The 22,616-nt window shown below is 41.1% G+C and overlaps 1 protein-coding gene across 9 annotated transcripts in view; it reads right to left on the bottom strand.

Moving 5' to 3' along the window:
* Window positions 1–22,616, bottom strand: part of LOC109407097 (neuronal acetylcholine receptor subunit alpha-7) — a 349,591-nt gene that overhangs the window by 181,514 nt on the left and 145,461 nt on the right. For all 9 annotated transcript variants that reach the window (XM_062851756.1, XM_062851750.1, XM_062851749.1 and 6 more), the window contains one exon: window positions 15,463–15,572. In XM_062851756.1, coding sequence (XP_062707740.1) covers window positions 15,463–15,572 — 110 coding nt within the window. The remainder of the gene's footprint in view (window positions 1–15,462; window positions 15,573–22,616) is intronic.

A 22,616-nucleotide genomic window follows, 5' to 3' on the forward strand; every position in this document is an offset into this window, starting at 1 on the left:
AAATAACATTCAAAATAGTCATGAAAACGTGATTTTCACGTAAATTTTACTATATTTGGTATAACTTTGTTGTTTGAAGTCACACAACTTTGGTGTCTTCGGCGACTTTACTTATTTTTGCACGCTCTACAACTTTGCACAAGACGGGAAACCTCTAGGACGTAGAACAAAAAAGTTAGTATCGCAGCGCCACCTATGCGGCAAAATTACCAACTAATTTTCTTCTCCACATAAAAGTACAGGTAAAATAAATACAAGTCTCCGAAGACACCAACTCAAAAAAAAAATGCACTCCCAAAACGCTAGAGGTTTTTACTTGCTAGATCCCGCTCGTGGCCCAGTGTGCAGTGTAGGAACATTGATCGGCTTTACCGACTTCATGAAATGTTGAAACCAAACTATTTTGCATTCAATCAGTTTCTGTTTTCGAAATGTATTTTGTAATATATTATTGAATTAACCACTAAATGACATGAAGTTTATGGAAATCGAGTTCTATAATGATATATGATTGAATCAACCTTTTCTCAAATGTAACGCCGAGTCCGAGTACCAGGGAAAGACTTTAAGCTCAACTGTGCACTATGTTCCTCCGGAAAGTAGGGGGTTGGTGTCAGGCCCTACGAGCCAGCCGTAAAAAAAAACCATTGTAACGGAAAATCAGCAACAGAATAATATGAACCGAGACCAACGGCAACGACCCCAGCGAACAAAAAGGACTTGCGATTGAAAACTCGGTACGTGGAACAGCCGATCTCTCAACATCATTGGGAGCACCCGCATACTTGCCGATCTACTGAAGGACCGCGGGTTCGGCATCGTAGCGCTGCAGGAGGTGTGTTGGACAGGATCCATGGTGCGAACGTTTAATCATACCATCTACCAGAGCTGCGGCAACACACGAGAGCTGGGAACAGCTTTCATCGTGATGGGTGATATGCAGAGGCTGAACGCTTGAACGCTCAGGTAGGCCAGGAGGAGGAATTCAGACCGACGATTGGTAAGTTCAGCGCCCACCAGCTGACGAACGAAAACGGCCTACGACTCATTGATTTCGCCGCCTCCAAAATATGGCCATACGTAGCACCTTTTTCCAACACAGCCTCCCTTATCGTTACACCTGTAGATCACCACAGCAGACGGAATCTCAAATCGACCACGTTCTGATTGACGGACGACATTATCGACGTCAGGACCTATCGTGGCGCCAACGTCGACTCCGACCACTATCTGGTGATGGTCAAACTGCGCCCAAAACTCTCCGTCATCAACAATGTACGATACCGGCGACCGCCACGGTACATATTAGAGCGACTGGAACAACCGGATGTCGCCTCAGCATACGCGCAGAATCTCGAAGCCGCGTTGCCAGACGAGGGCGAGCTCGATGAGGCCCCTCTAGAGGACTGCTGGAGTACAGTGAAAGCAGCCATCTACGACGCAGCCGAGAGCACCATCGGGTACGTAGAACGGAATCGACGGAACGAATGGTCCGACGAAGAGTGCAGAACGGTTTTGGAGGAGAAAAGCGCAACGAGGGCGGTAATGCTGCAGCAAGGGACTCGACAGAACGTGGAAAGTTATAAACAGAAGCGGAAACAGCAGACCCGCCTCTTTCGGGAGAAAAAGCGCCGCCTGGAAGAAGCGGAGTGTGAAGAAATGGAACTGCTGTGCCGTTACCAAGAAACACGGGAGTTCTATCAGAAGCTTAACGCATCCCGCAACGGCTTCGTGCCGTGAGCCGAAATATGCAGGAATAAAGACGGAGGCCTCTTGGCGGACGGACGTGAGGTGATCGAAAGGTGGAAGCAGCACTTCAATCAGCACCTGAACGGCGTGGAGAACGTAGGCACGTTAGCCAGTACAGCGGAGGACGGAAATGAACCAACTCCCACGCTGAGGGAAGTTAACCGTAGTGTGGCCAGCAAAAAAAACACCCGTAGAATGCCGGCAGGGTAACCGGGTACCCACGAAACTGAAATGATCATATCTCCGTCAATTTCCCACCGATTTTTTTTCTTGCTCATTCAACTCACAAACTCATTATTCCACGTAATAAAAAAAAATCAGCGGCCCCTCCCCCCGACCCTTCTCACTTGGAAATTTGTTCAACCCTGTTAATAGATATGCATTCACGAGTTCTAAGATCTGGCAGAGTTTCAACTTCCTACTCTCAATAATCATAAAAATATCGAGAATTGAATTCGAAAAAGGTACCCGGGTACCCTGCTGGGCACATAAGGATTAAGGATGCCATTCACCAGCTCAAAACCAACAAAGCAGCTGGTAAGGATGGTATCGCAGCTGAACTCATCAAGATGGGCCCAGAGAAGTTGGCCACCTGTCTGCATCGGCTGATACTCAGGATCTGGGAAACCGAACAACTACCGGAGGAGTGGAAGGAAGGGGTTGTACGGGATGGCAGTGGACTGTACTGCGCTGGCTACGTTGTGGTGCTCGCGTTCCGCTCAGGAATCGAGCCGGGTGGGAGCAGGAACCCTCGCGTGGTTGAGCTGGACTAGCCCTGCTAGCAGCAACCTGATAACTCTTTGAGCCTTGATAAAGGCTGTTGGGTGTGGAGGAAAACAATTTCCGAACAACTCCGTTGCTCTGAATAACTCCAGGAAAATTATTTCTGAACAACTCTTTTGGTGGAATCGGGGATGTTTCAGAAGCGCGATGACTAGATGCAAACACAGGAGATTTTACTTAAATTACTATATTCATCTTCTCTTCACTTAGCTTTGATGTACACTCTTCGGTGGTTCGCAAAAAACTGATACTGCCGCCAAATTGTGGGGCAAATTGTGACTAGTATTCGATGTGTTCTCTGCAACTCTGTGGCGGACGAAGGTTTGGAGTTTGCCAAGCGGTTTGCGTAACCATGCCAATACAACTTGACTATCCGACCAGAGAACGATGGAACTGAAGCTCATCTCCAACGCTGCTTCGACCTTACTAATCAATCTTGACAAAAGAAGGGCTGCTGTCGAGGGATTGTCAGGGGTGAAATCGGTGCAATTTTAGACTTAGCGCTGACCAACTTCGTCGATGCGGTGTTATCAGGGAATATTGAGCGAACATACACGCATGCCCCATACGCCTTCTGGGACGCGTCTGCGAATCCGTGCAATTCGTACCGCACCGCTTTGTTCGATAACACATGGCGTGGAATGCGAATTTGCTCCGAAGTTGGAAGTGACATCAGAAAGATCTCCCACTCCTTCAGGAGGGTATCGTCTAACGGATCATCCCAATTCAGCTTGCTGATCCACAATTTCTGCATGACTATTTTAGTCAGTACCACCACAAGAAAAATAAGTCCGAGCGGATCGTAAATCTTGGCAATCTTGGACAGGACTTGACGCTTGGTGGGTCTGCTGGCCTTTTCTGAAGGTGATGATCGGAACAAGAACTCGTCTGTGGAAGGATTCCACATCAATCCCAAGGTTTTGTTGACCTCGTTGAGGCCACTTCCGCTGAAAGATGCGCAGCTGTCTCGATCTTCACTGGGAATGGGCGATAGGAGCTGACTAGTGTTGGATGTCCACTTGTGAAGGTGCATTCCACCGGACTGTAGCAAAGCCATCAGCTGATCACGTAGCTCACATACTTGTAGGAAATCGACGATTCTGTACGATTTATACAGTTTTCTCGACATCGGCGGAAGCGAGCGGAAAGGTTTCTCGTTCATCCAGTGCAAATTGCAGCAGAGATCGCAGCAAGAAAAGGAAAATATAAAGATATTTACGCACCTAATACATGATAAAAGTGATGAGGAAATTCAAACAGAATTTCAGAGGTTATAATAGAAATTGTAGAAAACATTTAGAGCCTTGAAATTTTATTCATAGAAGTTCGTATTCACACATGAATGAAACACAAAATAAATATCCAAGTATGAGGCAGAACAGAGCTCATCAAAATATCTTATTCAAAGTAATTTGTTTAAAATTATTTACTACAAGATATCAAACGTTTTTCTAGTGTTTTATGTCTCTCGAGTCTAACAACATTTAATCCTTCTCAAGAGTTGATAAAGTTATATCCATCACAATGTTTGGACATTCTAGTGTGAAGCACACGTCTTTCAAGACGAGAACTGGGGCCTGAATCCCACTTTTAATGTAAAGGACAGGAAAGTAAGCCATTTGGATTAGAAATCTTATTGGACTAAAAGCTAGTTAGAACAGATAAAAAGTTATTTTCAGAATACCATGTCACCCGAGCAGAAGGGCATACCTTACAAATACTATGCGAAGAGCAACATGTGATCTAATACCTAAAATTGTTATTGCTGCGTTACTCTACGAAATGTTATGAGAACATCACAATAACAGTTGGAGGTACATATTTGAGCAGAGTTTGTTATTGATTTAGTATTTGTTGGTTGAGCAGTGAAAATAACCGAAGATCAAGATTTATTATTTCATCATGAAGTCATCGAAAAAATGAAACAGTTAATATAATAACTTTGAGATAACAAATACAGCACTTGAAATTTCAGGTATGCCTTCATTATTGAAGGAACAATACTTATTATTGTCTAGGTGGTATTTACCGAGCAATCGCTTGCTGTCCGAACTCGCTATCGCTCTTCGGACCTAAAAAAAGGATAACATCTATGTTTGCATTATACCGGGCAAATTCTTGGATCTGTGGTTTGCCTAGAACCGAAACGATGCAGTTGCGGTGCATCGGATATCGGAAACTTCGGCGGCCTTCTGCCGTCTCAGTTCCTCAATCCTCTATGCGGCTTCGCCGCATGGTCTGTGTATTTTTTTGGCTCAAAATGCATTTACGTTTATTGCTCGTTTTTTGACATTCATTGATAATTAATTTTTTCATTTATTGCACTTTTTAAATTATTTATTGCTTTTTCGGTATTTTTTTTATTGTGAATTTTCTAATTTATTATGGAAAAATCGAATTTATTTATGGAAAATTCGAAGTTATTTGGTGGGAAAAATGGCTTTTTTTATTGCAACAGTTGATTTATTCATTGCATTTTTCACGTATTTAATTGCTCGAAAATCAATTATTTATGGAAACTTTTGATTTATTTATGCATTTTTTTATTTGTTTCTGGAACTTTTGTCATTTATTACTGCTAACACCCCTGTTTCTTCACTGGCACTTTTGGAATTATTCATGAAGAATGATCACTTTCTTATGAGTCGTTTATGTTTTAGCCATTTCATAATCGATTTCTTTATAAAAGTGCTATATTCCACAGTGTTTTATTTTGCCGATTTCGTGCGAACAATAACACTAGTTTACAGCATTTTTGAACTTGGTAGGCTGATGATCGTTTTTGGTGTAGAATCATGCCCTGAGTTCGAAAACGCAAAGGAAAAAAATTACAGTAGAGCGAAAAATTTTTCGACTTTCCATACAAGGTTGATGATTTGAAATCGATGTTTGTTCTATTTTTAAGCAACGTCGCTCACTTCACACATCTCATTCTACGTAATCAATGCTCTGATTGAGCTGAATTTTTTACTGTAACTCGCCTACATATGATATGTCAAATAAACGTTGAGAAAGAATTTTTAAATGGTTTGAATTTTATTAAATTCCATATTTTAAAAAGTTATAAAACTCGATATTGAGCTAAAACTCAAAAACTGTTCTACTTTAAATTTTTTGAAGCACGGTTTCGAAATCAGCGCTAAATTATGCTTCAAAAATTTTGGTCGTTGACAGGAGTTCACGACTTTCGTTTTATTTTGTAAACTAGTGTACTTCAGATCCTTAAAAATTGTCCTGGCGAAATTCAACCTATAATTCGATATTCACAATATTAATAATCTCATCATTCAAATGAACAAACAAGGTATAGCTTATGACGATTAAATCACTACACAGCGCATCATTTTTTTGTCTCTAGAACAAACGTATGTATTTCTGACAGATTTTGGGCCACTGAATCCGAATCCTTACTCTGATATGCTCCAGCACGTCACAATTTTGAGCTATACCACATAACATAAGTGGAACTCTGACTCAAAAAGTTGAAGCCTTTTCGCTTACGTGTGCTGGTATAGAGGGCACCGAAATGTCAAATGCGTTATACCATTATCACCATATATGGATACGTCTTTCAATACGTATACCATTTTTTATTGGTGTGAAGTAAAATAAAGACATCCCAGATCAAGACTGGCAGCACGTGTAAATTAAAATAAAATATAAATTGTGATGAAACTACATAAACATTGGTCTAGAGTACGTTTTTCTCTTTTCAAATAAAATCGAAAATCGATATATGGTACGTGGATGTATTATTGTGTAGATTTTAATCATTTTATGACTAAATGAGTTAGTGGGTTACTAGCAGCAAGATTTGTGTATGTCCCAGCTGCCAATCTTCGTTTCTGTGGTCTTTGCTGGACTAATGCGTAGATCAGATGTTTTTTTGTTTACCATTATCAATGACAGTGTGATGAATAGAGGTAATAAACTATAGAGGGAGAATGTCGCTGCTCGCTGGCGTCGCCGCCGCACATCTCTTGCTGGCGAAGATAGGGAGGGATATAAGTGTCAAAGCGAAAAAGTATGCAGTTTGACAGATAGATACCCGGGATGTTTGCGAACGAGAACAAAGGGAACAGCAGCGACATTCGTCCTCTATAGTTTATTAACTCTATTGTGTGATGCCTTCTATACCTGAGACGAGACTCGCGAAGAGGAAAAAAAGCAACGTCAAGTGTAGCCTAGTAATCCTACATTATAGAGATATGCGGAAGCGGCCATTGTGAGCCAATCGTGCAGAGAGAACTGTCAAAGTGTGAGCCAAATGAACATGCTTATCGTTCGTAGGAAGGCGTCGTTTGAACGGTATTGCAATCGGAACTAAATAAATAAAATTATTTATTTTTAATATCGAGAAATTGGCGGCATATGTATGTTTAGTAGGTTGTCCCAAAATTGCACATGGTCAAAAAGCTTGGGGGCTTACCCTGCAAATGACAGCTAAAAGTGTTAGAAACAAACTTTTGTATGACGGCAACTTTCAGAAATGACGTTTAGAGGTCGCCCCGGCGAGGTTTTTGAAAAATGGTCATTTTTCATAATAAATTTCACACACATATTTTTTACCGTACAAAAATTGGCAATGCCCACTATTTTTATATTTTTTACAGCTTGATATGGATCCAAACTTCTTGGGAAAAATAATTAACGACATGTTTTGCATGTAACTTTTTGATACTGAATTTTTGTATTTACTAAAATTTGTCAATTTTTGATATACTGTGCCTTGTACCCATCATAAAACGTATCTGAACCTAATGTTAATTTAAAACAATTTCCATAAAAAGATCGGAAATTTTATAAGGAAAAACTTTGCCGAAGACAGCATTGCGTTTTTTTCTATCCGTTTTAGAGTTATTCACAATTTGCTATTTGGTGATATTTGAATATTTAGGTATTTTTTCTAGAAATGTCACATAAGAACTTCCCAAAAACACATACAAAGTAAAAAATCACGTATGCTCAACAAGTTTTTGTCATGATTGTGTTATGGAATTATGGTGACATCATTGATTGATTTTGATTTTTTTTGTTATTCAATCCCTCCATAGGGTAAAAGCTCCCTTAGTGGAGGTAGTACCAATAGTGGTGGTAGTGCCAATTTAGCACAATTTTGACCGAGAAGCTTGCCAATGACATTTTTTATAGATGCATCATACCTAATTTATAACATTAATTCAGTTTTGTGATCAGGATTTGCCGAAAAACCTATTTAAAACAATTATTTTTCTTAATTTTTTTCCTCCTTTGCACCTATAGTGGTGGTAGTGTTCCTATAGTGGTGGGTCCCATAAGAATTCAATGGGATGCGCCACTATAGGAACCAATGTTAAATTTTACCTCAATAATAGGAACCGTGTATCTATAGTTGGTGCAAGTGATTTATTAGCAAAAATTGCAATAAACAAGAGTTTTTACATTTTTCCTAGCAAATTCAAGTGAAAAACTACCGATTAACGTTTTCAGACTTTTTATTTTGTGGTATTATCAATTTTATTCAATTATTTTACTACAAGGAGCTACTAATAGCACCACTATTGGTACATTTACCCTATAGAAATTAACTAGCAAAGATTAAAAAAAAAGCTAGCTCTATCGACAAGCTTCGTAGTGCCTATTGATTTTTTAAAGATATTTTCCACAAAATGTTAAATATATTTTTGCGTTTATCTTACTTTCCTGTCGATATTCTCAATTATTTTTCTACACGAAGACGTATGAGTCCTGGAGCAATGAAACAGCCCAGGGCAGGAAACAGTGGCAAAGTGAATAAAGGTGAATACGTTGCTCCATACCAAATTCAAATCGCAATTACGAACATCTTACGTAAGCTTCTATATTCGTCTGTTTTCCACTATAACTCAGTCAAGTTTGAACCAATTGACACAACTTTTGGAATGTGGTGAGATAGGTATAGTATCTACCCGTGTACAACATTTCAAGTCAATTGCTTCAAAATTGACTGAGTTATAGTGGAAAACAGACGAATATAGAAGCCACCGCCCAAGTGGCGCGATACCCTATACCAATTCAAGACATTCTAAAAAACAGAACATGTCTTTTTTGACATTTACTGATTTGAACTATCTTATACTTATGACACACATGTGATAAGTATTATAAGTATTATAAGTATAAGTATAAGTGTCTTATACTTATGACACACATGTGAGACCCACCGACCTTACTCCGTCCAGAAGTCCAAGAAAATGTTGATCCCGTATATTTTTAAAACTATAGTGTTGTGCGAGTTTGTGTTTAAAATTTGGTCGAATTCTGTTGAGAAATGGGCTGTTGGTGATTTTTCGAACTTTTATTTTTCACCTGGGGTCAAACGGGTTAAACTCCTTGCTGCTTAAGGGCCCAGATCTTCTGACATAGTATTATCTGTCCTGTTGCATATCGGGAGCGCGAAGTGGCACTGTCAGCAGATGTCAAGGAAATGTTTCTACAGATGCCAGTTCGAGTGCCTTGCTGTTCCCGTACCGAGATTCCCCAAAACTTCCGATGACTACCATGGTGTCTGATGTAGCGATATTTGGAGCTACCTGTTCTCCAGCCCATTCGCAGTACGTAAAAAGCTTAGGGCCCATATAGCCGAGGCGGTAAACGCACGGGTATTCAGCATGACCATGCTGAGGGTGACGGGTTCGATTCCCGGTCGGTCCAGGATCTTTTCGTAAAGGAAATTTCCTTGACTTCCTTGGGCATAGAGTATCTTCGTGCCTGCCACACGATATACGCATGCAAAATGGTCATTGGCAGAGGAAGCTCTCAGTTAATAACTGTGGAAGTGCTCATAGAACACTAAGCTGAGAAGCTGGCTTTGTCCCAATGAGGACGTTACGTCAAGAAGAGAGAGAAAAAGCTTAAACGCGACCGAACAAGAAGGAGAATTTCCCCGAGGAGCAGAGGCAGTGAAAAAGTGACATTACGTGGATGGCTACATGGACAGCTTCGATACGGCTGAGGAAGCATTCGAGGTTGCAAAGAAGATGATCGAAGTCCACAAGCGAGCTGGATTCCATATCCGCAATTGGATAACTAGCGACCAGAGCGTATTGTGAAGCCGTCGAAAACCATGCTACCGGAGAAGCACGTTGGATTCGAGAGAATGTTGTGAATGGCGTGGATACAAGAGAAGGACGAATTTGTATATTCGTTGCAGTTTTGCGAGAAGGTGCGAATCTTGCTGAACGGCGACGCTGAAAATATCAGCGAAAAAAAAATGCTGCGCCTGATTATGAGCCTCACGGCGTGTCTGGTAGAACAATATTATCACAAAAAATAGGCATCGCCAAATTCTTCGTTTTATGAAAATGTAGCTTTTTAGCTTTCGTTTTACGGGTCGATCGAAAAAATCCACCGAGGGACCTCGAACAACTTTTTTATTTGAACAGTTTTGCTAACTGTAGATCATTTATTTGAAAAAAAAAACTCATAAAAGAATTGCCTCTAATTTAAACAATACGGTGCAGATATGATTTTTTTGTAAATATTCTTATTGTCTACCCAATACAATATATAAAAATCATTAGAAATTAGATTTTCATAATTGGCCTATGTATATGTAATAACATAGGACACATAACTGATAACCGCAATTAATCGAATTAAACATGTGATGACCAGCAGATCTTGACCCTCGCAACACTTGTTGTGCCACCATTTTCCGCGGCATAACAAAGCTTCAGCTAGGGGTAGGCGGGGCATTATGGACACCCGGGGCAGAATGGACACCCTCAATATTTTGAAATATGTGAACTTTTTTGAACTTTCAATGAATGGAGAATATAGTCCATTTGTCTAAAACGTAGTTTCAGGAAATAAACATTCAAAATTAAAATTATACTTGATTTTACACGAAAAAGTTGCGTCCTCCGTTTTTTTGTGCATGGAAATTATAATTTTCTCACCATCTAAAATAAGATTTAGTGATTAATTTATTGCAGGTCGATTAAAACCTGATATTTCTAGAACACATGCAAGTAGTTTTGCTGTATCTACATGCTTAACATGTTTATATTTTCTTCTTTATTATATAAAAAATCAAGTTTGGAAATATCTTCTGCTCCGGGGCAAAATGGACACTCACCTTTTTGAAAGAAGCGGCAAGGGAAAAATATAACCTAAATCACAATTCTTCGATTTCAGTATATTTTCGGTTAAATGTTCACTATAGTAGAAATAGGGTGAAACAAATTAGGTCAAAAAACGACAGCAGTGGAAAATAGTTGTTCTAAGCACAGCTGTACATGCCGACAAAAACGAAGCTTTATCCAAAACAGCCTGAATTCAAAATAACTGAACAAAAATGAACGTCTTCGGCGAATTATTCATCCATAATAGTTGTTTTGTAATGAAATGACTTTATAGGTGTAAATAATGTACGAAATTCTTAAAAGTCTCATGGTGTCCATATTGCCCCATGGGGGTGTCCATTCTGCCCCGTATGCTTGAAGACGGTCATGAAAAACTAACATTTTTCAAAACATTTTTTGAAGTGGGTAAATAATTTTTCTTCGTGAGCATTCTTATGCAATGGATGCTAAATAGACTTTAAAAGGATACATGTGTCAAAAAATTAAACTTTTTTGACATCTTGCCAGGTAAAGTTGGCAAAAACCTTAGGGTGTCCATATTGCCCCGTCTACCCCTATATGGGTTTAATCGAGGGGGGTGACATATCTAATTTTGGATTAATCTTATTTTTTTTTTTAACCAAATAGTTTATTTATTGGCTCGATCGTTTAACTAAAAACTTTACAGAGCCGACATCTTGTCGAATAATTACAAAAAATATTCAAAAGAGTGCATATCAATAAAATTGCATTCGGGCACACTTCTTCCTTGGTCGCGGAACGGAACCGGAGCTTGAACCACCACCAGAAGCTGCGAATTGTGCCCGTCGCTGTGCCACACTAGCGTTTGCCGATGTTTCCTGGCTTTCGTTGACCTTGTCTTTCGATGTGTTTTCGTCTCCTTTCCGATTCATCTCATTTCTGTCTTCGCTCGACTCTTCCGCATCACACATTTCCGTTGTTTGCTCGATGATGTCATCCTCCAGCACTTCGATAATTTCCACCGGCAATTCCTCCTCTTGTTCCGTCGGCAAAAGCTCTTGTCCAGAGACCACCGCAGCGTATGTAGTGGGTTGTGAGATCCGTTGCTTCTTCTTCACCTTTTTTTTTCTTCTCCGCGTAGGGATTGGTTTGACGGTGGGGACAGGAGTCCCTTCGATGTCCAACCTCTCTGCACGAAAAACACGTGTCCTGTAATCCGTCGTAATAAAGCCGTCCTTCACGACCACCGAAATTGATCATCGGAGGGATGTCCTTCTCGACGGTCATATAAATACCCCGCACCCCAGTACACAAATGGGGCAGGCCAAGCTCCGCAGGAAATTTTTCACGTATAATTTGTTCCACCCGTCCATATTCTCCGAGCGCTAGCGATATAGTTTCATCTTTCAGCTCCGGTGGCAGATCAAACAAACGAATGTATCGTATATTGCTGCCCGCCACTGTCATCCGCACCTCCACAGTTCTCCCGCTAGTGTAGTGAAACTTCTTTGCCTCCGTGTTTTTCTTCAGCGCCTCCGTCATAGCCTCCAGAGAGATGAATTTTACGCTAATAGAGCGATCACGTGATGTTCGATATGCCGTTTCCATTGACAGAAGATCTGTGTCCAATGTCTTAAGAAAATCCGCGATCTCCGACCATGTGGGACGTGGACTGCCCAATGGGAATCGAAACTGAACTGTGTTCTCGATAATTTCATCCATTCCGCAGTTGGATTGCATTGCGAATATCACAATTATCTCCGCCGCCGGCGTACGACAAATGTGTGAGCGAACGAAGAACAATGCAACTGATGCCGGTATACCGTTACCTAAACAGCACACGCTGATGGTTTCAAACTAGTCAAGAGCACATTTGCCACCGTCTGAATGCGACGAAAGCAGAAGCGAAACTGTGGATTAATCTTAATCTGAAAATCCCGTAAAACGCGCGTAAAATCTGAAAAATCTTTTTTGACATCCTAAAATCTGATGCGCATCTTGAGGAAGCAAAATGCATCTGCTGAATGTGTCGTTCCCTCGGGCTTGATAGTGTTAATATGAAATGTTTACCTTTCTCAAAATTTTATATGTGAGTCGTGACTCTACTTTATACAGCCAATGTACAGTGTTATGTACATATGTTTTGGAGATGCGCCAGATCTTATTGAATTCGGTAGACGTAGATTTCGATAGCACTGTGTAGGAGCTAGAGTGTGTTTCTTATATTCGATTTCCCGGTTTATCAAGGAATCTAATATGGTAATCCCTAGACATTTAACAGTTTAGTTAATTCAATGATTCTGTAACTATGCTTTAGTTTTATTATAGCCCCTCTCAAATTCAACAAAAGAAGATTTAGAATTCCAGGTATATTTGTAATATGTGTCAATCAAGCCCGAACATTAAATTTATATTAAAATTGAGATCATAAATTGATAAAGAAAAGGTATGCGTTAAAGAAAATCAAGTGTCGATATATCTTGAAAAGCAATATTCCAATTATGGTGAAAAAAAAACGAATGAAAGTGAAAAAAAAGTGAAAAAAAATAATGATATAGAATTTGTTTGACAACTATAGGATTTTTTTTTACAAATGTTGGAATGTTTTACAAAGTCGTTTTTACTCTTATCGTATAATTATTTCATAACCAAATTTTATAATTCCTCCAAAACTAGTTTGCATAGCTACGATGCTCCTACACGGATGTTTTTCATCAAATTGATGGCAAAATTTACTAAAGTCTCTTAACGTTTAGATTATACTTTCAGAAGTCACATACCTTTTCTTTGAAAAGGTATCTTTATGCATATTAAACTCTTTGTAAGCTTTGGATGGTGGATGCAATACTATATGTATCAGATCAAGATGAAATTATGCGCAGTTGAAATCATAATGGGTCCAAAATAAAATCGTGATCTGAAATGTAAATTAGTTTTTGCCCCATCGTAATGAACATGGATGAATTTGGAGTCAAGCTGGGAAATAAAGCCAACCATTAAAGAAATGTTAAGAGTTGAAGCAGCGTCTGGCCAAAACTCTCTTCAATAAAGAAAAATAAAAGAAATTGTGACTAGTTTTATCGTGATATTGGAAACAAAACGATTAATCTTTTTTTTCTCTTTAGTTTGTACCTACATCGGTTTGTGGTTGACTATAGTTTTATGAAACGCAAAGTCCTCAAACTAGCTATGGACTTGAAAAATAATCGCTCAGTTTAGTACACTTATTTTACAAGTCTTGAATATTGAAGAAATTTTGTCTGAAAGACTACATTTGATTTAACGTTTCTTTCTAGCTACGAAATGCTGACAAAAAAGCTACGCTTACTGTTTCATTGGAGATGAGTAAGGATATGTCTTTAGACTTTACCGATCATTATACGGGTTTATTGTATCAGATGTTACCACTTATTCTATTTCTACTAATCTTAAATCAAAGAAGGTACAAATCTAAGTAGGCTGTGTTTTCCTTGTATAATACTGATTTGTTTCAATTTTATTTGAAACTCTACTGGAGGCTCGACTGTATCGTTTCAACTGTCCGCAGTTGCACGTTACAGTTGCAGTTAGACGGAAATTAAGACAAAAACGACCACATTAGTTTCTCCCTGAAGAAGACACTAATCTTGTGTCGAAACGTTGGGCAAGCAATAAACATCGTTTGTTAATTCCAGACTGCGTAGCCGTTTTTAAAGATATTTTTTTTATCTGTATTAACGAGATTTTTAGGCCTAGGCTAGTTCATCTCGGGACCCCGAAGGAAGAACTCACGTTTTGCGAGTTTGTCGGGAGTGGGATTCGATCCCAGGTCCTCAGCGTGATAGTCAAGTGTTCTAACCATCACACCAGGTCCGCTCCACATAGTTTATTTGAAACATAATCGGCTTTTTCTTACCCTTATGCTGCGATTTTTAAATAGCAGCATTAGGAACAGCCATAACAATTTCAATTAAAATTCCCTTTTTTCATGTGAAAAAGTTGTTCGGGGTCCCTCGGTGGTTTTTTTTTTTGGGGAACACGTTAAATGAAAGCTAAAAGTCTATATTTTCGAATGCTGGCGAATTTGGCGATGCCTATTTTTTGTGATAAACCTTTACCATATACACACCGTGCCTCTACGATTATCTGGGTTTGGTGGCGTCCTTTGTCATCTATGGGAAAATCTTAATCCAAGAAGTCTGGCGAACGGAGACTGACTGTTACAACAACATTCCAGGAGATAGAGATCGCTACCTGCTGCGCTGGATGGAATGGTTGACTGTTCGGAATAGCATGACTGGGTTGTGTGTAGCTCGGTGCTATTTTTTATTGCTTAAAAAATATTTCCACGTTTAATGACTTGCAGTCAAAAAAAAAAACAAAATCGTATATTTGAACGATCAATTCTGACTATACATGTCAATAGTTGCTCCTCCGTGATTGATCCGAACTGGTACCAATTGAGATCCAACTGAATAAGGGACTGAAACATTCCACTTATTCTCAAAGTTCAATTGTAGCTTTGATCAATAACAGCGCCGGCCAATTCCTTATAGTCAGCTGGGAAGGGAAAGGAATGTTAGAGTATATTGTTTGTTGCTACTAGAGACCGAGAGCACCTCTGCGTCCCCACAACCCGCACGAACTGGAGGTGTGAAATAGTAAAACTCTTGCGAAACATTAAGAAAGGATCTTATTCTTCCGTATACGGAACAAGCTTTTTTAGATGATTTATCAAAAATTAACTATGCTTTTGGAGCCTAAACAGAAATTGGTGGCAACTACGAGGATTTGATGAGATATTTCCGAAAATGTTTTGACCCAGTCTCGCCCCTCTGACCCATTGTGACCGCCAACGACGGTACTTTATAAAACACACACTTACCTGTTGTACATCAACACATCCGGTTTCCATAGCTTGTTTGGAGTTATTCTTAGATCTCTTACTCCGCCGTATTCAGACTCATTCCACCTTAAGCTATAGTCATTCCATTCCTACGATGCAGTTGAAAAAAAAAATATTAGTACTGAGTTCAAAAACACATGTTTTCTTTTTTTCAAGGATATGCCATTACATTTTGTTTGGCAAACATTTAATTTAAAAAGAAAAAATATTAAACAGGATACAAATGCATGCAGAAGTTACACAAAATATAAATATCGTATAGCAGAACCCCTCGATTTTTAAGGGATTATTTTAATATTTAAGAAGTCATGCGATGTCAAAGGTAAGCACAAAATAAATTTCACGAAAATGTTTAATAATAACTATTGAGAAAAAAAACAGCAGTAGAATGTAATTATGATTCAGTTTATGTTAGAAGGTTTTAAATTGATAGTTGATTTTATAGTTTTTAGTGGCCCATCTAATGCAAATAAAAGTGTAAGCATTTTATTCAACTCAATATGAATTCCAATCAGCAACAAACTATATAGTTTAATAGAAAAAATGTAACTTTATTATAGCAAAGGAGATGTAAAACATCTTTGATCATCTTGTTAATTATGTGTCTTCTTTTATTTAATTTTGATCGAGGGTAGCAATCTTTTTAACGTCTAGTGGCATGTGTGAGACCCCTGTGAAAGTGCCTATGGTTGAACCGTTTCTTCCACACCAAAAAATGCAATGTGAAAAACCAAACGAGTTTTTGAATTGAAAACCAAAATATACTCCGATCCCGTTAGAACATGTCATAAAATTAATTGAATAAGACGAATTTCGCGCCAACTCGACCAGCCGTTTGGCAGCACCCTCTTAGAATCAGATAAAATTTTACGGGCATAAACAAGAGGTGAGCCGAGGCCCGTGGCGCAGTTGGTCATAAGTTTGCTTCATAAATAGATGGTCATGGGTTCGATCCCAGCCCCGGCACTTTCGTCAGTTGCTGTTTTCCCCTGAGAGCAGCTGACAATGACCCTCTTCTGAGCCCATGGCTCAAACGAACCCGGATACTTGGACATCGGCGAACCGGCAACTCATAATGGACGCCCAATAGGACTGGAAAAAGGAACAACCAACAGCCAAACATCAACATCCTTGTGCTCATCATTCTACCATGATAGGATAGAAAGTAAAAGCAGCGCAACGGCAACCAGTTAGATTAAGTACAATTAGAATAGAATAAATTTCGGCGCTGCTCTGCAAAGACATCTACAGAGCGTGTTTCATAGATAAATTTGATCCATACACGTTGAAGACTAGGTTTGCAACTATATGGGAGACCCTTAATTTGCCGAATTTCTCAATGTTTCATATTTTGCAGTTCCAGCTGCTGGTCTGAGATGAAACATACTAGATAATCACTGTTCGAAGAGAAAGCTACTGAGAGCATTCCCAGCATTTTTTCAGAAATATGAAAGAGATATCGTACGCTACAGACATCAAAATCCTATTTCAACCAGCTATTGAATGCTGTGATTAACTACAAAAGCGGGCATTTGAATTGGTTTTGGTTATTTGTAGTAAATAGTAACTGTTTAATTGTTATAAATACCATGGATTTGGATTATAAATTCAATTCACGATAACTTTTGATTTCGTAGATAAACTGTTCTCAAATATTCAGTAAGAATACACGAATACCATACTTTTCGAATGTAGAATTCTAAATTTAGGAAGGACAGATTAATGGCCACGATCGTGATACAACCACGATTGAATACGAGATTGAATATTAATAATTCAAAGAGAATTTCTTTGAAAATCACCCTAAAATTTCAAATCGCTCAAACTATCAATTCCCTCGATGAAACATTTCCAAAATTTCAGAGATGATACCTGGATACTATATCTTTCGAACGGTGGGTACCGCTAAGATGGGTGCTTTTTTTTGTTAATAACGGTTGTTCCGCAATCTGCGAACGCACCTACATTAGCTCCCACAAGTATTCGCCGCCACTGACAAAACGAGTGTGTAAACTGTTAGTGCGTAGCCAGCGAGCAAAACAAAAATGATAAAAACATACGATCAGAAGAAAATTAGCAGACTGTTGAATTGCTCTAAATAATATATGCTACTATTTAGTTATTAGCAAGTGAACTAAACACCAATTTGTAGTACATAGTGATAAGTACCTAGCATTATCAGAGTGGAGCATACTGTGCAGAAGTTGTGTGCTCAAATTGAAGGTAAATTGGATTGGTAAACGACAGTCGTGATTGTAATGCCTAATGTGTAATTACATATTCCCTAACTAAAATCACAGATAATTTGCAGCGTACGGTGTAGATCTAGGTCCAAGTGGAATTTCGGATAGCTGGTAACGAGTTAGAGGTAAATTGTACCATATGTAGCACTGAAAACTTAAATTGTAACCACAAACAATAAGCAGGCCATATCAATATACCGTACGGTATCACATTCCGGAGTCAACGGAAAACTAGGACAAACACTAAACGTGAGTAGACAAGACAAGACAAATTAGTTCAACTTGGGAATTGTGATTGATGTATTAATTTAACTAATGTATATACTACCCACAGGGAAAATTTAACGTATCCCAACCCAATAAAGGATTGTTGAAATTTGCGGAACCTTTGTCTACCGTATTGTCGCCGATTCCGGCAACAAATTAAATTTTCCGTTTAACTTTTCCGGAATGTCAAGTAGAAGCGTAGCGGGTGCCGGAGAACATACGCGTAATAAGGATGATTCTCCTGGCGGTGAGGGGGAGAGTTGCGGTACGTGTCGTCGTGTCGATAATAGTCGGATGGTGCAATGTGATGAGTGTGACATTTGGTTTCATTATGACTGTGTAAACGTGAACGACAGCATCCGGAGCCGTGACTGGAGTTGCAATGGATGTGTGAGAACAGTACTGGAGAAGCAGAGGCGGGCCTTGAGTGAGCAGTTGGAGCGTTTTGAGCAGCATCAGAGGCAGTGGCAATTGGAGCAACAGAAACGTCTAGAGCAGATGGAAGAACGGCAGAGGTTTGAGCAGCGGCAAACAGAAGTGCAGCAGCGAAAACGGGAGCAGATCGTCCGAATGCAGCTAGGGGAGTTGCAGTTGCAGCAGCCGAGTACGCTGACGGAAGCAGTTATGGCTGGACTTGAAGTACCTCCGAAGTCATCCGGCGCGATTCCGAAACAACACCGGCAACAGGTTAAGGTCGTGGAGAAGCCTACATCAGGAGGATCCAAACCGGACGAACAACGTAACACAGAACCGTTGGAAAATTCGACCGACAACAATCTGAAGACAAGCAAAACCGATAAAGCATCTTCGAGGTCGTCGAGGCGATCAGCAAAACTGCGAGAACTGGAAGCGAGGGCCTTAGAAGCTCGACAGGCGTTGGAAAAGAAGCAGCTAGAAGAGCGACTTGCACTGGAGCGCGAAATGTTGGAGGCAAGTGACTCTGTGGAAGAATCGGTCGCAAGTCTGGGAAAGATCATCGAGTGGCTGGAAAAAACGGACAACATGGGACGAGGAGCCGGTAACTACCTAGACGAGACGCCATTGCCAATATATGACGAAATTCTGCGGAAAACAGTTGCATCATCGATCCAGCCTTGCACACCATTCACAACATCCATTCGTCAACATCCCGCTGTAGAATCGTTTCCGCGTCAGCAACACGTCACTTCGCAGCAGATAGGTATGGTTCACGCTCCTGGAGAGCACGTAGAGCGCTTGCGATCTGGTGAAAACGTCCAGGGGGTTCCAGTAAGCTACCAATTCGGTGGATATGCAATACCGGCGGCCGGAGTGCCACATGCTCCTGTTTATACGGATGCGTCGCAGCATCCAATAATGTCAACAGCTTATCCGACAGCGAATTATCCGCATTTGGCCGCTCAGAACACGACTACCTCACAAGGTATCGGTCAGCAACCGTTGATAACATCGACTCCGCGACAAAATCCTTCGTTTCTACAACAGTTGGGTGGTGATCCCATTCCTCTCAGCAGTGCTCATCTAGCAGCAAGACAGACGGTGAAGGACTTGCCAAGGTTCGGCGGAGATCCTGAGGATTGGCCACGATTTATTGCGGCGTACGAGCGCACCTCCAGGATGTGTGCCTTCCGGAACGACGAACTCCTTGATCGTCTGGAGCGGAGTTTGTACGACAGAGCACTCAACGCCGTCAAGAGCCTGTTACTACATCCGGATAACGTTACGGTGATAATAAATAGATTGAAAACACTGTTCGGCAACCCGGAGTCCATCGTAGAAACAATGGTACGAAGGATTCGCGAGATGCAGCCACCGAAAGCTGAAAAAATGGAGACAATCGTCGACTTTGGAGTTGCGGTGCAGAACTTATGTGCAACAATACAAGTGTGCCAGATGGATGAACGTATGTACAACGTCGCCTTATTGCAAGAGCTTGTGGATGCCTTGCCGTCGCCGTTAAAGATTAAATGGGCATTCTATCGCAAGGAACTTGGAGCTGTGACGCTGCTTCATTTTAACAACTGGCTCGGCGAGATGGTTGAAGCTTTGTGTCAAGTTATACGACCAGCAGCGTGGACCAAACCCGAGCATAAACCGGATAGAAAGGCCCGGAGAGATGAAGTCTTCATTCACGCTCATTCCACATACGCACCGGAACCGGCGGAATTTAAAGACTGCTTAGCCTGTGGAAAAGACTGCAGTTCCCTAGACAAGTGCAGCACCTTCCTGAAGTTGTCACCGAATGGACTATGGGCGCTGGTGAATGAGAAGAAAATTTGCCGAAAGTGTCTTACTAAACACTTTAAAGCCTGCGATAAAAAGGTTCCTTGCAATCAGAACGGGTGTAGTTTTCTGCATCATCAGTTATTACATGATGACAATAAGCACAATATTCCATCGCCAGCACAAGAATCCATTTCCATACGAGATGCCTCAGTGAACGCACACTACAGTTCGTTCGGCAGAGTTCTGTTGAAGTACGTGCGAGTAACTGTGTATGGCAGAGAAAAAGCCATCACTACGTATGCTTTCCTAGACGCAGGATCAACCTCAACGCTGATGGAACACAGTTTGTGGGAGGAGCTAAACTTGAATGGTGAAAGGTCTCCGTTGTGCATCTCGTGGACTGGCGGACAAGGACGGCACGAAAAGGATTCGATCGTATTCTCGACTGAGATTTCTGGTGCTCAGAACCCAGGACAACGTTTTCAACTATCGGAAATACACACAGTACGAAGCCTGGACCTTCCTGAGCTGACTATGTCGGTATCGGATCTAGCGAAGCAGTTTCAGCATTTGTCGGATTTGCCAATCGAGTCTTACGTCGACGTGAAACCAAGAATATTATTGGGAATTGACAGTAGCCGACTCGAGTACCCGCTCGACTCTAAGGAGGGCAGTGAAAACCAGCCAACAGCGGTTTTAACACGACTGGGTTGGATAGTCTACGGTCCGTGTTCAACGTCGCCGGAACACTCAACAGCGAAGAAGGATGTTTCGTACGGGTACCATATCTGCCAATGTGAGGGACTGCATTCAGCTGTCAAGAACTACTTCTCCATGGATAACCTCGGGATTCAACTCACCATGAAGCCATTAATGTCGAAGGATGATGAACGAGCGACGAAGTTATTGAGAACAAAGACGATCATACGGGATGGAAAATACGAGACCTGCCTACTATGGCGCTACGATGAAGCTCGAATGCCAGAGAGTAAAGCCATGGCATTGAAGCGTCATGACTGCTTAAGCAAGCGCATGGCTCGCGAACCAAAGTTAGCAAAGGATCTGCAGGAGAAAATCTTGGATTATCGAGCGAAAGGCTACATTCGCAAGTTATCGGCGGAGGAGGAAGCAAAGCACAACGGGCAATCGTGGTATCTACCAATTTTTCCGGTCGTTAACCCGAACAAACCCGGCAAGTTGCGTATCGTTTGGGATGCCGCCGCTAAAGTAGGAAAGGTATCGCTCAACACATTTCTGCTGAAAGGTCCTGATCAAGTCACGCCATTACAACATGTTCTTCAAAGATTTCGGGAGTTTCGTACGGCGGTAACGGGAGATATTCGTGAAATGTTTCACCAAGTCAGGATTAACGCGGAGGATCAGCACTGTCAACGGTTCCTGTGGAATGATGGCGTTCCTGAGAAAACACCTTCAACGTACGTAATGGAGGTCATGACGTTCGGTGCATGTTGTTCCCTTAGCAGCGCACAGTACGTTAAGAACCTTAATGCAGAACGATTCAGAAATCAATTTCCAGATTCGGTTGTGGCGATAGTCGATGGAACGTACGTGGACGATATGCTTTGCAGCGTCGAAACAGAAGCGGAAGCTGTGAAACTCGCACAGGATGTACATCACATACATGCAGAAGGTGGATTTGAAATTCGAGGATGGCTGTCGAACTCCATGAAGGTAGTGGAGTCTATGGGTGAAGAGAGAGTAACCCAAAAGGATCTGAATAAGGATGGAGAACTCTCTACCGAGAAAGTCTTGGGAATGTGGTGGAACACCATCGACGACACGTTCACCTTTAGGACCCCAAAACGATGCCCGGAGGAGCTGTTGTCAGGAGAGCAAGTTTCCACGAAACGTGAAGTGTTGAGGATTCTCATGTCAGTGTACGATCCGCTGGGACTGCTCGCCAACATGCTGATGTACCTGAAGGTTTTGCTCCAAGATATTTGGCGGTCCAACATAGGATGGAATGAGCCAATATCCGATCAACAGCTAGAGAAGTGGAGAACATGGCTTGGCGTCCTGAACAATGTACAGACAGTATCAGTACCTCGTTGTTATCGGTCCATGACTTCATCGTCAGTGGAAAGCAACGATGTTCAGCTGCACGTTTTCGTCGATGCGAGTGAGAACGGATACGCAGCAGTCGTTTATTTCCGCTTCGAAGAACGTGAAACGGTAGAATGTGCCTTTGTTACAGCCAAAACCCGTGTAGCTCCTCTAAAGTACGTATCGATACCTCGGTTGGAGCTTCAAGCCGCGGTGATCGGCACACGGTTCGCGAAGGATGTTGAAGAAACCCATCGGATCCCGATTAAGAAACGGTTTTTCTGGACCGACTCTAGAGACGTCTTATGCTGGCTACGCTCGGACCATAGGAGATATAGCAAGTTCGTTGGTGCC

The sequence above is a fragment of the Aedes albopictus genome, chromosome 2 (assembly GCF_035046485.1).
Source record: "Aedes albopictus strain Foshan chromosome 2, AalbF5, whole genome shotgun sequence".
Taxonomy (NCBI): Eukaryota; Metazoa; Arthropoda; class Insecta; order Diptera; family Culicidae; genus Aedes; species Aedes albopictus.